Source organism: Dreissena polymorpha, chromosome 6 (assembly GCF_020536995.1).
Source record: "Dreissena polymorpha isolate Duluth1 chromosome 6, UMN_Dpol_1.0, whole genome shotgun sequence".
In the NCBI taxonomy this organism is placed as follows: Eukaryota; Metazoa; Mollusca; class Bivalvia; order Myida; family Dreissenidae; genus Dreissena; species Dreissena polymorpha.
Window position 1 is genome coordinate 12,560,509 of NC_068360.1, and position 18,889 is coordinate 12,579,397.

At 33.1% G+C, this 18,889-nt stretch overlaps 1 protein-coding gene and 1 long non-coding RNA gene across 2 annotated transcripts; one reads left to right on the forward strand and one right to left on the reverse strand.

Moving 5' to 3' along the window:
• Positions 1–392: 392 nt before the first annotated feature.
• LOC127836548 (probable G-protein coupled receptor B0563.6) lies at positions 393–17,602 on the reverse strand. Its single transcript, XM_052363202.1, has 4 exons — positions 17,480–17,602; positions 5,909–6,301; positions 2,747–2,900; positions 393–2,560 (listed from the first exon to the last, which is right to left on the reverse strand). The coding sequence occupies exons 2-4, from the start codon at positions 6,244–6,246 to the stop codon at positions 2,021–2,023; spliced, it is 1,032 nt and encodes a 343-aa protein (XP_052219162.1). The 5' UTR covers positions 6,247–6,301; positions 17,480–17,602; the 3' UTR covers positions 393–2,020.
• LOC127836549 (uncharacterized) lies at positions 4,333–6,007 on the forward strand. Its single transcript, XR_008028821.1, has 3 exons — positions 4,333–4,432; positions 5,391–5,520; positions 5,878–6,007. It is a non-coding gene; the product is annotated as an uncharacterized LOC127836549 (long non-coding RNA).
• Positions 17,603–18,889: the final 1,287 nt, after the last annotated feature.

Genomic DNA, 18,889 nt, shown 5'->3' on the forward strand with positions numbered 1-18,889 from the left:
TCAGTTGTGTGTCTATATATTTGCAGTGTTTGTTTAATCCACATTGAACGATTTCATTCTTCTGACAGAATATTATAACACAATAAAACGTACCAACTGGGGTTGTTATTTTGCCAACAATGTTTCTTGTCATTAAAATTATTGATACAGTGTAAATTGATAATCTTCTACAGCACCCATAGCCTGAAAATGAACTTTTTTCATTTGCAAATGCTTAGAGAAATTAGTTTAGTTGATGGTATGTGAAAATTAATCGCAAATTCTCCATCGTTACAACTAAGTTGTATTTTAATTGTCCTATGAAAACGAATACGGGTACAACTTGCAACGAAATAAAGACAAAACAATTATTTAAAACGATTTATGAAAACACAAAATCATTATCCCACGAGTTATAAAAATATAACATAATATTGCTGCTATTGTATACATAATTCGTTAATAAAAATAACATATCATGTAAAATATTAATTATCAATCGATCATTAGGGAATTTCACGTTTCACAGACTGTAACACGAATGTGAACGTAACACTGACTACAATAATGAATGGGATAGCTTATGGTTAACATAATATTGATATAGTATTATTCTTGTAACATGCGCATATGGTCGATTGGTAAAATGGCTGACCAGTTAAATATCTCATCATTGTAAGACACGTAAAGCATTGAAAACAAATGTTTAAAAAGACATGCGTATTTTTTCATGGCTCAACATCACGTCAGAATCACTCCACATTATAGCTCTTTAATATAAATGTAGGTAAAATCATATGACATTCTAAAGATAAACACATGTAAAGTGACACATGTGGCCATGCAATGTCAGAGTTAAACGAGGTTATGAACTGTGCCAAATAACTGATAGTAAGTAACTTTGTCAAAGCTTGCCTAGCATGAATTGCCATTGACCGATCTTTTAACACATATTTTCAAATCAAACGACGTTTCTGTAAAACAAAAAAAATCATTATATCATCTAGAAAAGAGAAATAACGCGTTGTCATTTCATGGTAAAAAAAATCCTCCTATTATAGAAAATAAATCGCTGTAAATATAGCCAAAAGCTGCAACACATATAAGGTTTACACGAATTGCCTCTTCATACACGAGAGTTGTCATTTTATACAATCTTGATATATAGCGTCTGGCACGAGTTGTCATTTTTATACAAGCTTGATATATAGCGTCTGACACGAGTTGTCATTTTATACAAGCTTGATATATATAGCGTCTGACACGAGTTGTCATTTTATACCATCTAGATATATATAGCGTCTGACACGAGTTGTCATTTTATACCATCTAGATATATAACGTCTTACACGAGTTGTCATTTTATACCATCTAGATATATAGCGTCTGACACGAGTTGTCATTTTATACAAGCTTGATATATAGCGTCTGACACGAGTTGTCATTTTATACCATCTAGATATATAGCGTCTGACACAAGTTGTCATTTTATACCATCTAGATATATAGCGTCTTACACGAGTTGTCATTTTATACCATCTAGATATATAGCGTCTGACACGAGTTGTCATTTTATACCATCTAGATATATAGCGTCTGACACGAGTTGTCATTTTATACCATCTAGATATATCGCGTCTGACACGAGTTGTCATTTTATACCATCTAGATATAAAGCGTCTTACACGAGTTGTCATTTTATACCATGTAGATATATAGCGTCCGACACGAGTTGTCATTTTATACCATCTATATAGATATAAAGCGTCTTACACGAGTTGTCATGTTATACCATCTAGATATATAGCGTCTGACAGAAGTTGTCATTTTATAGAAGCTTGATATATAGCGTCTGACAGGAGTTTTCATTTTATACCATCTAGATATACAAGGTCTGATACGAGTTGTCATTTTATACCATCTAGGTATATTGGGTGTGACACGGTTAAATATTTGTTTTAAATGACAAGAATAGTACTTATATAGTTCACATCCAATATTTTTAATGTAATAAAACAAATGCATACAACAACATATTTGTTTACGTTGCGGTCTCCATTGTTTGCTGTGCAACGGTTTGATAACGCGTTGTTTTTCCAAAAACACAATGTTGATCTATTAATTTCCTGAAGTTCTTACTGCAAGCGACGCAAATAAAAAACTTAACTGAAAATGAGGTGTAACTTAAGAAAAGCAATAACAGGTGAATCAAGCTTTCCGTCTCCGACAGAATGGCATTACCAGAAATCAAAGACTTCAGTTTAAACCCGTGACTGGGTATATTTAGGAACACGACACTGACCGATAGAATGAAGAGCATTTTCGCCACCCGAACCTGTGGAAGTTTCCTTATTCTAGATGTATGATACTCCTCATTGGTTTTTCTATTATTTCGTTGTTGTTTTCTTTGGATCGAGCGAACAATGGCAACCGTCATGAAGGTGAGCAAGATGATGAGGAGGACAAACGGCAGGAGTAAGGTCAGAACCAGGTCAACGTAGAACAGAAGCTGGAGTAAGTGGGCGTATTGCGCAATAGGCAGACAGTTTTTTGTAGTGTTCGAATGGGGAACGCTTTGTACCTGAAAATTGAAGACATTGAAAAACTAAACAATTTGCAACTTATCATAAACAACATGTATTCGTTGTGTTTCGTCGTTTGTTTCAATACTTTTTAATGATTTGATATGTAATAATATTTATATATGGAAAATGGAAACGGAAAAGTCAGAGATATGAGTTGCACTGTTTATATGAATACAGTTTACCTCGGTAATGAATGGTGCCACCACATACAGCACCAGGGCAAAGGCGAGCAGCATTACCGCCACCGCACGTGCTCGGAACAACGTGCACATCTGTTTGATCCTGGTTGGATGACATATGGTTATGAACGTCTCAACACTGATGCAAACCACATACCTGAAATTAATTTCAAGAACTTATTTCATTAACATATTTTCAATACACAATCGTTGACCGAAGTATATACAGTGTCCATTATTATTAGAAATAGACGCATAAAAGATAAACGTCTTTATTGGTTCGGTAAATCTAAACATCTTTACAAAAATACTTCGTTACATATTTTTGTATAACATGTTATCTTATTTTATGTTTTATTTATGCATATTGGATAGATATCGAACAATCTACTTGAATCTCGCATAAGACGAGCTTAGAAAGTTCTCCTTTGTAAACACGTTACAAGATTTTCGCTCATCTAAAATAATCGTTGTTTTTATGCTATCAAAGCAGTGAAACCACGGCAATGAAGATTGATGTTCATACGGCACACGCAGTCGTTAAGCACGGAGAATCAGCTAGAATTAATACGCTATCTACGTTGGTTGTCATGCAAGAGTTTGGAACACAATATGTCTGTTGGTTTCACCATGACAGAATTACCGAATATAAGTCAAATATATTCCATGTATTATGAATATACGAAAGATACTTTTGATGCTTATATCAGAGCAGATTTGGAGCTCGGCTCGAAGGCAGAACACGTAAAATTGAAAATATTGGTTTGATACTTAGTCTTAAATAGAGGATAATACACGGCTGAGCCGGGCCGGGCAGTGATAATCGGCCCGCAGGGAGCATAACGGCCCGAGGGCCGTTTGCGACCTGGGGCCGATTATCACTGCCCTGCCCGGCTCAGCCGTGTATTAACGTCTATAATATATATCTTACTTTTATACTAAATTATAGATGGGCCAAGGTTTTGAGTCATAAAATCATACTATTTTGGTCCTTCACTAAAATTTATGAAGAACCAGCTTTCCGTACTTATATTTTCTTTGAATTGATTACGCAATTTATGACGTATCTCATGTGACGTAATTTAAATGACGAAACCATAGGCAAAGCGTTGAACATGCCAAATAGGCAGAATGTCACAAATTCAACAAAAGTGCAAATTACAAAGTCATTATCGTTTAAAATTTATACACCTGTATATACAATTGTAGCTAAATTTCATCTGCAAACGTTGGCCATACAAAAATTGGCCTCATTTCAACCGTTTAAGAATAGCAAACTGACAAATCGGACGAAATCGACAGTTTCTGCTAGGTAGGATAAAAACCCGCACTCCAATCTAACCATAACCATCCGTGTAAATACGTGCTTACAAACAATACTATCACAATATATCGCTTAAAATTGATGAAAAAGAGTTAAATAAACAACTTACTCCTCAAAACTAATTCAAAAAGTTTATATTTTCTTTGCAACAACTGTTTAACCCTTTTTTATTTACTTGAAAACGAAAGTCGCCATTCATGCTCTTGAACCCGGCTTAGCAATGAGTTACACTGACAGAGCCAGGCACAATCAACAACAACAACGACGCTTTGACAAATGGCGACCGCTGATTACTTTCACGGAATGGATGTAACTGAATGAAAAATACTAACTCATTCTGATTGTATTGGAATTAGTTTTTATGGGTAAGTTGTTTATTTAACTCTGTTTCATCAATATAAACCGATAAATTGAGATAGTATTGTTTGTAAGCACGCATTTACACGAAGGGTTATGGTTAGATCGGAATGCGGGTTTTTGTCTTACCTTGCGAAAACTGTCGATTTCGTCCCATTTTTCGCTTTGTTTTTCTTAAACGGTTGAAATGAGACAATTTTGTTTATGTTTGCAGATGATATTTAGCTACAATTTTATATATAGGTTTATAAATTTTAAACGATAATGACTTTGTAATTTGAACTTTTGTTAATTGTGTGACATTCTGCCTATTTGGCATGTTCAACCCCTTGTCTATATATTATATATCATATACGTTTTTTTTGTGTGCCGGATCCCTATGGACGAAACTAGCTAGACGCTTTGGATTTAAGGACAACAACAAATCGGACTTGGAGTGTTTTTATTTAACAGTTAAATATTTGTTAAGCATTGAACGATTAGTGTGTGTGTTTACGATGGATTATTATTATATTATGAATGTGAATAACAGTGTTGGGATATAAAACTGGAATGAAACTGGTGAGACTGCATTTTCGATTTCGTTAAAATGTCGAATAAAGCGATGTTTTGTTGAATAATTGATGGATTAAATTTAAGAAAAGTGTAAGTGAATTGTTCTTTAACTGTTCGAATGAATTCGATGTTGAATTAATAGGGTAATTTCTTTGATGAATAAGTCGTTCCTTTGTCAGTCGATCAAAGAATGTCTATCCACAAAGAATTGCCTGCTTACATCCAGTGCTTTAGAATGGAAGAGATGGATTGCGATGAAGAAATGTGTTAAGAATTTAAGTCGTCATGGAAGCAAATTAAACTTTACGAAAATAAACATGGTTATTACACAACTTCGGTGAGTAGAACAATAACCTAGATGTTTTACTTTTTTTATGGCTAAGACTGGATGTGGACGCCATTTTTTTCCAGTTGAACGTCACGCGCACACATTCTGAGGGCCGAATATAAATATCGGCCTTAGGGCCGAATATTTATAATGACCCCGCAATGGTGATAATGGCATGAACAACTGTACAAATGTGTTACTATATATAGTTAGGTATGTATTATAAAGTTTTACTCAACATACAGTAGAAACGTGTTTCGCAATTTATATGTGTAATAGAGGGTTTGAAGCGCTCTCGCTATGATGTTCCACATGCTTCTTGATTATTGTTATTCTTGTCATATCTTATTCTTGTTATTCTTTTTTATCACTCGTGATAAATCTCTTTTTCTAGTTTGACGCATAAAATAAAACATTATGTTTAACATGAAAAAAAAAACTAATGGTGTAATTATAATCACACGCTTCGATTTGTACCAAATTAGTGCCTTTGATAAAACAAATACTTATGCAACTACAAAAAGTATACATTCGGCGAAAAAAATAAATATAATACATGAATTATTTCAGTATAGTTGCCAGTTGGGGTTGAAGATCTTACCATATAGAGAGGAATCCAAAGACGTATGTGAGATAGACGTTGATGCGGCACACGGCGGGAAGGTGATTTACGGGGTATCCCAGCGACTCAATCCAGACCAGTAATAGGCTCATAAGCATCCCAGTGTCCGACACCAGCACGGACGTTAGAAAAACACTGGAGGATACTTTGCGCATCTGCTTGTCAAGTTGTAACAGGTATATTGACGTCAGATTTCCGATTAGACCGACAAATACAATAAGTGGTAGCACATATTCGTACAGCAACTTGTAGACCGTCAAGATGTGAGACGCCGCTGAGAGATCCCCGCCGGCGTTGCTAGTGTTGCTGGCGTTCATTATGATGGGATATATGTCACTTGAACCAGATGCTTCTTGCTTGATATATGGGCGCCTAGATTGTAGTTGAAATGGGAAAAAAGTAATATAACACGAAAAGCCAGCTGTATCATCAATTCCTGGTTATAATTCATGGAGTTTTTATGTCAGATAGTGGTTATACATCACCTACATGCCACATGCTCACAGATACAAGTAGGTTACGATCACACTTGTACTAAATATAAGTACATGTAGTTCGCTCGTATCAGGTGAATTTCTCCAAGATATCAAGAAAATTATAGACCTGGAAGTGCTTTGTCATGATGAACGATGGTCGTTCATATCTCTCATGCTGAAAATGGATCGTTAAATAATAATAGAAAAATAAAGAATTTGCAAACCATTTTAATAACAGTTCAACATAAAGTTAGAAACAAAAACGCAATTTCAAACCCAGCGCACTCATTAAAATTATAAAGCGTGAATATCTTAACTGCAAAAATTGAGTGTGAATAATGTGTGAAACACATTTAATTCTTAATCTTTTTTTCATGATATTTTAAGAGGATGACTTGGTATCCCAGCTTCAAGTTTGACATTTTTTGACATTGTTTACTCCCATAAAGGATGGAGAATGAAATCGTCCGTTTAACCGTCTGTCCGACTTTGATGGAACTGTGTTGAAAACATGAGTCTGAAACAAATCATCCCAATACTCATGTGTCCTTCTAATAGCTATTTGCCCGTCCTTCCGTCCGTTCGCACTTCCGTCCGACCTTCCATCTTTCCTTCCGGTTTCGTTCCCATATGAGATCCCAGACATTGTTTTTAAGAACCTCCGGTCCAAAAAAACAGGGATTTATTGTTCTTTGATTATTAATATTTAATTTTGAATGGATTTTCCTCGCAAAATCTCAGGAAATTTAGATCCGAAGTTACCATGCATTTTTTTAATGGTTTACTGTCAAATTGTTTCTCTCAGCTTATTTTTTTCACGAAATGTATGTCCTTCGAATGATGAGTAATTTCAGCGTACGCTCTCGGACACTTCCGAATATTGTGCAGTAACAATGTTGCATATGTTTGAGTATATTTTAAGGTGTTCCTTTCCAATCCTTTTTCACAGATTGCCTTTTGATTATAAATACGACATTTTGTAATTAAAATTATACATCCTTTTTATCTGCTTCACATCACACGATCACACGATCAGACTTTCATGAAACACTGTATGCAGTATACCTACGTTGTTGACATGCGCATATTGTCATGGATTTCGCCCCAGTGAGTTTCCAGGGATTGTTGACCACATAAATAATAATTATTTTCTACGAAACATCTGCAAAACTTATAACCCGAATTCAATTAAATTTGGATATGCAGCGTCCATGTAGGGTTGTCGGGTCGCTCAAATTATTGTTTAGGGAGTTATTGCATTTTCAATAATAATGCGTTGCATTTTCAAATGTTCTGAAAATTCTCACGAAGATAAGATGCGAATTTGATGACACTTTATATGTGGTCATCTAATAGAGTCGACGAGATTTTCGAGGAATTATTTACATTCCTCATTATTTCAATATTGATTTGTTCCTGCACGAAATCTCGGACATGTGTTCTCCTAATTGGAAAACGTATGCACAGCATCGGCTAGACATTCACATCTAGTCACATTATTCCGCTCCAAGATTAGGTCAATCAAATTGTGGTTTGTGAATCTTTAAAGGAATTATAGGCTCAATTATTTATTCCCAAGCGTGCGATAAACATTTTCATTTACAACGCAATTAGGATGATGGTGATGGTAGTGATGAGGTTGTTGATAATAATGACGATGATAATGATGTTAATGATGATGCTGACGATGGTGATGATGATTATGATGACGACGAGGACGACGACGAGGGAGGACGACGACGACGATAATGATGATGATGATGATGATAATGATGGTGGTGATGATGATGATGATGATGATGATGAGGAGGAGGAGGAGGATGTTGGTGGTGGTGATGATGATGAGGAGGAGGAAGAGGGGGATGCGCGTTTCATTTCCGATATACGTTAAGAACAAATGGTAGACGGTAAATTCGCTTTAATACCTTACAGTACGATATCGACCTCACATTATACCATTCAAAGAGTAGAAAGCAAACCTTTCAAAATTGATTGCAGTCACGGATAGAATTTCTATAACAAGAGCACCGCATAACGGGTGCCACGCTCGGCTACGGGTGCAGTTTTGAATGAATAAAAAAGGTCACAGTGACCTTTGACCTAGTGACCCCAAAATGGGTGTGGCGTGTAGAACTCATCAAGGTACATCTACATATTAAGTTTCAAAGTTGTAGGTGGAAGCACTTTGTTTTTAGAGCCAATGTTAAGGTTTTAGCACGCGGACGGCGGACGTCAAACGGCGGACGACACGACGAGCAGGCTATGACAATACCTGGGTTTTCTCCGAAAACGCCGAGCTAAAAACAAGGTTTTCCTAGAAATTATACCTTGTATGTTAGTTATATTTGACGGCTGATATTGTTGTAAACAGTATAAAACTTCAAGCGTGCTCTTAAATTGTAGTCTAATAGAATCCATTAGTGTTTGCATCAGACATACAGTCGCGTGTTTGATACCGAGTGTTAACCAGCCAGATTAGACAACGATGAATCTTTGCGCATTTTAAATCAGCGTATGACGTATGTCTCTCGAGAATAATTTTGTGCTTGTAAAAGTCGTTATAAAAAATTTAATATCACAAACATGAAAATGTTTGAGTCAAACAAACTAAAAGATATCGACAAATTGAAAATGAGTTAACCTTTCAATCTCTGGAAATGTTTTAACAAAAATTAAAAAAGATCATGCCAACGAATCTCTATATCTTTGGAGGATTTTTTTATAAATGTCATACTTCAAACATGCTTTTTGTCAGTTCTCCAACGAAACTGTGCAAACGTTCTGTACGGACCATGATTTTAATGCAGATGCCGGATATAATGAATTTGATTTTCAAATATCGGTCGATGAAGTTGAGAAATCAATTACAAGATTTAAACGTAATAAGGTATATGATGTATACAGTTTATTTAATGAGTATTTACTTGAATGTAGTAATATTCTCTCGCCATATATTTGTAGAATATTAAATGCGATATCAGTTTCGTTTGTTATTAAGCAAAATTGGGCGGGTGGAATAATTATTCCACTTTTCAAAATGGCACATGTTGCGTTTATTGACCTTTAAAATGCTTTGATAAACACTATTCAAATCTGATATACGTATTAAAGTATTGAAAGTATAGTCTGTCCGGATTCTTCGAATATTCTTTTGGATTAAGATAATTGGAGGATTGAAAGTGTTTCTATTTTAGAGGATTTAGAAATATTTTAAATAATAATGCAAATGCTGGTATTGAGCTGTATGTTATTGTGTTTTTTTTTGGTTTGGCTTTTCGCAGACGATATGATGATTTTAGGCATTAAGCCCCCCCTCCCCCCCAAAAAAAATAATAAATTATAATAAAATAAAAACTAAATTAATAAACACACCTTAATAATTTGGCAATTTATTGCAACACTCGGAGTTTAGAAGTCGGGAGTTTTAAAACTATTAATTATTGTTTTCCGTGGTTTTCTACGTGAGGGTGAGCGATGGTTGTATAAACATGAACCTACGCAAAGTGTTGATCTATTAATGATATCGGCTGTGTTTTTAAACATATTGGGAATTTTATTGCAAATAATTAGTTCATAATGGGTAAATCTGTAAAAGCTTTATACAAATGTATATTTTGTTATATAACTGTTACAATATCCTTTCAGTCAAAACGCGTGACTGTGCGTCAGATGTTTTGGGGTTTTGCAAAGTTTGTCGATATTGTGTAAATCTATATTAAATGTAAGAAAGGTAACTTTATCTTTAGTTGTATACGGCGATTTGGGTCGATATCCTTTATAATTATCCAGGTATAAGAGACTGATATATTGTTGGTGTCAGGTATCTTTGTGCTTTAGAAGATTGTCAATTAGGTCACTCTAACTGACTGTCCTGTGTAAAGAAACTTTTAGATGATTTTATATTTTCAGGGGTATTATAAGTTACACTGTTAGTAACTGATGGTGAATGGGATATACACCCTCAGTAATTTCATACCATACGAGAGCGAAGCTCGAGTATGGTATGACATTACTGAGGGTGTATATACCATACACCATCAGTTACTAACAGTGTAACGATTATATCTCACCGACTACCTTTAAAGTATATAATATATAATTTATAATATAATATGTAATATATAATGTATTAAATGTAATATATAATATATATAATAATATATATAATAATATAATATATATAATAATATAATATATATAATAATATAATATAATATAATATAATATATAATATATAATATAATATATAATATAATATATAATATAATATATAATATAATATATATAATATAATATATATAATATAATATAATATAATATATAGTGTTTTTCCCAGGCCATTTTAGCGTGGCGAAAAGCCACGCCGCCCTCCCGGATCGCCACTCTGCCCTTTTCAATGGCAAATTTCGCCACGCGCCCTTTTTTTCAAAGGCAAATTTCGCCACGCGCCCTTATCGATAACATCTTTATTGCCTTACGATCTAACTTGGTCCGCAAAATCAGCTTCCTTGATTGAAGCTCCGACTGTGCTTGATTTACTAGAGAGACGTCAACGTCTAATCGACTATATAAATTGAGCATATTTAATCTATTACAGTGCTCGATTTATTGGTAGGTCTTACTGACTGCTCCAAAGCTGTGAATTAGTCATGCGTGAATAACCTCGTGTCAGTATCAATCGATAATGCCGAAGGCTATGTTATACCAAGCGCACTTTTCGGTCGGCAATGTGTATTACTCCACGACAAAATCATTACTTCGGAGACTTTTGATGAAAAACTCGATGTTATTCTGGTGGCAATTTAGCTAAAGAAACTTCAGCGTACAGTTTATATAGTATTGACAGACCTGTACGCTGAAGCTAACCCCGTATCGAAAGTCAACCAGAGTCGTAACATATTTATGTCACGCTATAAATCAAAGAAAGCTCATTTTCTTGGATACATTTCTACATATATTAGTGAATGAATATAAATTACTGCATCGAGGAATGTTTTAAGGTTCAGATGTTTCAAATGCATCTTACATTAGACGAAAATAACTCTCATCAGTCTGAAATTCACAATTTTGACGCCATTGTCGCTTTGTCACGTGACGAGTTTTCATTTGGATACTTTCGGATAAACCTTGACATTTTATGCTGAAATTGTAAACATTACTTTCGTTTTCTGAAATCTATTATTTGTGATTAACAACTTACGTCTGGTGGATTATAAGACTGATTTCATTGTGAATCAGGTAGTTTTATATAATATTTACTTTGACTTTGTATTGACACTACAATTTGTTTACAAAATAAGCCAGAATAATTAAAATACCGGGAAATGTCATTCTGAATTTGAAAACACTTGAGCACATGGTTTGTTACTAAAAATAGAAATAACGTCATATGACCGTGAAATCTCGGGAGATTCGCATTTCAAGAAAGTCTGTCACATCGCTGTTTTTCTCGATATGTATGAGCAGAATAGATTCCTTTTTAAATGTTTAAGATAGTTTTTTGTGAAAGAATATATCAGTTAAGGTTCATGGGGGGGGGGGGATAAAATTCATTAAAACTTCGCTTTGGTTTTTCTTCATTGAATGTGGTACAATATGGTCAAACTATATATCATTTTAAAGCTAAAGACGGATAGAATAACATAAACACATTTTTGACAGTCAATATTTGTGTGCTTTATTAATATTTTGGTTTAAAACCAATACATTTTTACACTAATTTACAAAATCTCAATCTAAAGTTAGGAAGGATATGCACTACCTTAAGTTGAATAAATACAAAGCTATATACATATACAAGGTCAAGTTAGCAACATTTCACAGAAAATTATTGTCATAAAACAACAAATGAGTTTTTATTCAACTGCCTTTTTTGGATAAATATCCTAAACAAAGTTCTAAAAATAACTTAAACGTAACTACTTTTTAAAAATCCAGGTATGGTGGATAATAAGAGTCACAATTCTATTTCAAAGGCTTAACAATTTTGTTATTTACCTCTCAACCAAATTGCAAATTTTAAACCATCTCAAATCGAAATAGATTGCAGACGACATATAAAATTGTAAAGGAATACAAAGAAATTGGCAAAACGATTGATTTTATATTTCGATTCATTCTACCCATTTTGAAAGCGTGGCCATCGCTGTGATCCGTAGAAAAACGTGCAAAACAAATCGGTCGAAACCACGTGCAGTGGTGAGAAAACCGGGTATGTGTATACACATACCTTAGAAAACACATACTTAGTTTGACAGTTGGGTGGCAACTAGGAAAACAACTGTTAACATTAATCAGCAAGAGATCGCACTAAATAATAGAAATGACCACGTAGAGATATCATCACTTACCTTATTACAAACATTTTCCAGCTGAAAATTGTCACCCACACGTCTTTTTTAGTTTATTTGTATTGTTTTTCTGGAGCCGAAGTGCATCTCACAGAATATCCATCCATCTTCCGTTGTTTTCACTTTCGTTATTAAAAACTCCATTTAAAAGAATTATTTCTACTTTAAGATTGTTAAAGCGATGTATTATTATATATTATCGATAGAATAGTATACCGTGATGAATTGAACAGAGTTACGTATCGATCTTTCTATCAGTCTGTAAGCGTACAATTTTATGCGCAATAATATATGTCGTGTGATTCGACAACGATTGTAAACATTGGTGAAATGCTTCTTACATAGTTATTCTTTTGAGTGTTTATGAGGTCTGATCGTGCAGTTTGCAAACATCAACGGAAAGATTACAATCCAATTCATTTGTCATCGTCAACCGCTTGGAATGTCATTTAGGCGATGAGTGAGTTTTTAACATGTTTCTTTCTATTTTATTAATTTAAAAATGGCTGCCCCCATGGTGATGAAATGACATGTGTTCGAGTTTTGATATTTCTAGATATGTAAACTTTTTTTACTATTTAAGCGTAACTTGCCCTCGTCAATGTCGATAGTATTCACTAGTTATATAATTTTCCGCCGAAATACGTGGAATAAACATGATTCAGATTTTTGAAAATAATGTATATTTTAGTGTTAAAATCGCTTTGTATTTTGATTGATTTTGTGGATGTTATGATACGTTGATGTACAAAATTGGTAGCAGTTTGAAGGAAAAACATCCTTTAAAGCATATATGTATACATTTTCCATGTGGCACTCTTCCTTTAGTGAAATTTGAGTTCAATGCTAGGGGTCCCACATTTTTCAAAATGAAGCCTCTACATGAACCTTAAATGTGAAAAATGTCAATCTTTCCAATCAAGTGGTTGATTTGGGCCAACAACTGCATTTTAAAGCTGTTTTGGACCGGTCTTTGTTAACTGTCAACTTTTCGGGAATTTCTGGTTGACTTTCCTAATGGGGTTGGTCCATAACTATAAAGTCGCGCCAGTCAAAAATCATAAAAAGCGACATTTAAAGTTATGGAAGCCAGAACTAGTGGCAATTGTGCATTGCATGCATTATTCAGTTATATCAAAACATATATTTTTACGCATAATTACATTTAAAATCACAAACAAATTTATTCTTTATCGTTTTCGTCTTTAAGATAATTAGATCTAATTATTGAAATAATTACTGAGACTTATACTAATTTAACAAAATGCGAATCGCGTATACGATTTAACGTTGCTATGCGCACCTGTCGATTACATCATTTGACATTTTATCAACATGGCGGACTATACAGAATTAAATTGTGACTCGGCAAAAATGGCAAATAACGTCGTAAACGATCGAATTAACGATGGAGATTATACATTAAGAAGGAATTGATGAAATGTCTGTGATAATCAACGATGCATAAAAATGTTTTAGATAGCAACAACATTATTTATTTGTAATCTACTCGGTTGATGTATGTCACGGAAACGAGTGTTTGCATATTGTTAGCGATCAATTTACTCGCAATGTTATTTTAAACATCCGTCAAGATTATTGTTAGAAAATGGGATGAGACAAACATGGTTTCATTTATATGTTAGTGGATCTGTGTATAATCAGATTCATATGCATATATTGCTTTATTATGTTTGTCGTGCTGTACAGTTTATTGAAACAGCATGGAACTTTAATGTACATTGCAAGGTAAATATATTAATATAAATCATAGTAAGTTGAATACATCTATTACCATTAAATGTGCTTGTTTTTTTCCACAACTGCCTCTGATGCGATTACATGTTTCTCCCTAATTCAGGTATTCACGGAACGTTTTAGCCCTTTTTTGCCTAAACTGCGCGCTAAAATGCCCTTTTTGAAAGTAATGCGCCATGCCCCTTTGCCCTCCTGGGAAAAACACTAAATATATAATATAATATATAGTATATAATATATATAATGTGTATTATAATATAATATATAATATAATATATCATATATTATATATAATATCTAATATAATATATCATATATTATAAAATATAATATCTAATATAATATATAATATATAACATTTAGTATATAATATATGATATATCATCTATCATATATCATATCTCATGTATAATATATAATATATGATATATCATGTATCATGTATAATATATCATATAGAATGTATCATATATATATATTTTATATATATTATATATTATATATATTATAAATATAATGTTAAATATTATATACAATATAGTATATAGTATACATAATATAGAATATATTATATATTAATAACAATACTTATCTAGCAGTTTATCGAACAGACGCCATTTTTTACGTTGATAGAAGTATGGAAATTACTCGGAGTGTATGGAAATTACTCGGGGTGTATGGAAAATACACCATGGGCACGTGACCGCTCTAAGCCAATCGGATAAGGTCATTTTTGTAGGAGGTGAGATATATTAAAATCCTTAAAATATATGTAATTCTTTATGTTGTGTTTTTAAGGAACGAGTAAAAAGCAACTTTATTTAAGAATGGTAAGGTTTATTACAACATTCTTCTGTTTTAACGGATTACGTTCATTATAAACTACCTTTATCTCTAAAAGCAATCTTGATATATTGCCTGTTAACGTGAGGAAATTTGTTACACGCTTCAGGATTCGTGCAAACGCATTAAGAATTCATACTGGTCGTTCTAGTAATATACCAAGAATTGAAAGATACTGTTTTTATTAAGATAGTCGCGATTTAGAAGTCGTATACCATTTAATATGCATTTCCAATGTTACATTACTATAAGATGTACATTTCTCCATAAAAGATTCTACGTTAGACATTTAGTATACAAATTCTTTTCTCTAATTGGAACTGTAAACGCATGTGTTCTTTACAATGTTGTAAAAAATATAAAATATACCGTATATATAACAATATGTTACCGTGAAATACTTGTACATCACTGACTCACTCTCCATGTGCATGTTACGTAGTCTGTACATTGCATTAATTTCGAAGTTTTTTACATTAAAAACATTACCTGAACAAACTAATTTTTGTATTTAAGCCCATTATTTTCTAAATTATGTACTTGGTACTGATCCTGAATAAAACGATTGGCTGCCTTATCTTATCAAATTTGCTTTTTATTGTGTATATTGATACACGTTTGTATATGTGCTTGTTTTGTGAGTTTTTCTTGAAAAAAGAGGCAATATGGGCTTGCTGCGCCAGTTTTGTTATTTTTCCCAATATAGGAATTTGTCAATAATTTGATAGGTAACTTACTTATCGGTGAAAAAAAAAATCAGCGACAATGTTTTAACTTTAGTTGCATGTTACGCGTTTGATTTAAAACAACTAAATTTATATTTTTGCTATAACTACCTTAAATCATTAACAAAATTAGAAAATGGCCAGGAATATGCAGTTTATAAGCTTTAATACAGCCGTTTATACATTGAGGAAAAACACGCATCACCAGCTTAATGTTTAACATTAGTTAAATGTTAAGAAACTTCTATGTGACCGTTAAAACAGAAACATGTGTCTAAAATAATGAGAAATTTGACATTAAATCGTTTCTATTAGTTTGTATATTCAATAAAACTATTACAACATATTATATGAATCCTTTTCAATTTGAAATAAACGTTAGTAAACGCACGAGTTCGTGGATATACCTAAAAACGAGTAGTTAAACATCACATTCCACTTCATATTACTACAATTAACGGCAATAGGATTGAAATAATCTCGATGCATAAATCCGGAACAACACCCCATTAACGTAAATAACAAAACATCCATTAGTGCACGCGGTCCTCAAAAAGTTGATTCATTACCAGAATAGATGTTTAAAACTGCAACCAGAAAACTGCGTTTTGGAGTCCAATACTCGCGTACTTAAATTTGTTGTCCAGTCCTCATGAACAAATTGTTTTTTTCCAAACAAAGACAGTAGCTATATGTACTATAATGGTACTATATTTATATCTTAATAACATCTCTATAAGTATTGTCATGTTTGCACTTCCTATCACTAAAGTTAATAACCAAAGAATTGTTGAAAAAAAGCCCGCTAGTAGGCCCGAATGAATGAATGCTATTCTTATTTCTTATCTTTTAAATACGTTGATCGAGCAAAATTTAACCGTTTTATTTCTATTTGATTTATGCACATGTGTTAGCATACTCAAATTTTTGGGATCTGTAACAAACCCAAATTAACTTGTCTGTGTCGACTAAGTCCTTTAAATTACCTTGCTGGTATGCCTTTCGTTAGTGTACCGAGTAAGTAAATAAGCGAAATAGTGACAGAAAATGTTATTGAGGGTATGTATTAGTTAATCATTCTTAAATCAGTGCGCCGTAACGTTGTGCATGTCCCAATACCTCACGAGAGTACACTAGAGCATTTTAATGATTATAAATAAATAAATAAATATAATTAACATTTAGAGTGTGGTTGCATTTTATTTGTAAAGAGTTAAAATATCTTTTTGTACGACTATCAATTTTCCAATTGATATTGAAACATATTTAAGTAAATACAAAAAAGCATCGTAATATAATGTACTTGCATTTATGTTTCTTTTCTTAGGTTATTTAAATGCAACATAATGACATCAACAGTAAACTAAACAGTACTATCAAAATTGAATGTGTACATACTAATAATATTATAGGAAGTATCGAGCTGTTGACATACGCAAACGTTATCCAGTTAAACACATACTTCTTCACTTTCGAACAAGGTCAACCTTTACTTCCACTCAAACCAATCCGAACTCGTCTACGTATCAGTACAAAATGAATCAAATGTTTCATCGTCCTCTGTCCCTAATGAGTTTCAGGGCGATGGGAAAGAAGCGCCACTAAATGTTATTGGGTATTGCATGGTGACTGATCAAACCGTCGCAAATACCACAATAAGCGTTCTCAAGATGGTCGTTTTCGATAGGAGTGCAATCAATTTTTCTCAGAATTAACAGCAGCGATAAGTGGATACGATGTTTTGACTCAGCCTTTTAATGATCCAATATTACTCATGGAAGAACACATCCATAATATAGTCAATTAAATACATCTGTCCTTTTCAGATATTTAGAAATATCCTATTGCTATCTTACTACCGTTCAATAAATGCAATTTGTTTTGAAAAAAGCCAACCTGACTCTTTTATATGGTTTCATCTCCTTGGTTAAAATTATTTGTGTGCTGCTATCAAAGGTAAAACATGTGTATAACTCGTTATTGTATGTAAAAGTGTTATCTGTATCAAATATGGAAATGTATGGTTCAACAACAGATTTACATATTTGGAGAAATATGTCTTGACACTTGCAACATATTCGTGTCATGGATTATATGATATTTTTACTAACGTTTGTAACTTTTCCCTGAAGCGCTTATTCTTATTTAATATTTACACTCCATCCCATGTATATCATTTAGTAATTAACCAATGCGTTCGATATAATGTCATTCATATCGGGTAACATATTTTACGGGTTAGTTTCACATTGTATAGGATAAACATGTTTTGTATCTAGAAAAACAGCGCTGTCGGCGAAATCGATAGGTAAAAGTTTACAAACAAATGAAGGCAAACGTCATGTTGGAAGGCTTGTTAGTAATTGATTAAACAATATTCCGGTAACATGGAATACAATTTTATGATTACGTGTATTATTTTAACCGGGACGGTGGATATAATATTCATTCTGAAATAATATAATACAGACCAACCTGGTTTCAAAACCAAAACACGTCTGCTAATGATTGTTCATCGGTTTAATACTATAGCGATTTCCAATTCGTATTCAAAATCTCTGCGAGCTACATTATCAGGTTGCAGAATCAACGGGGAACACAAAGATAATATAACTTTTCTCCAATGGTCAGGAGTAGGCCGATATGTTCTTGTTATATTATACTCTACATATGTATTATTAAAATTCATTTATCGAACCATTATTAAACAGTTAATTGCTAACAAATTGTATTATTTTTCAATATTCATTATTCTTATGAGAAAAATTGAATATCTAGATCTTCAGTACATTTTATCGTGGTTTAAGG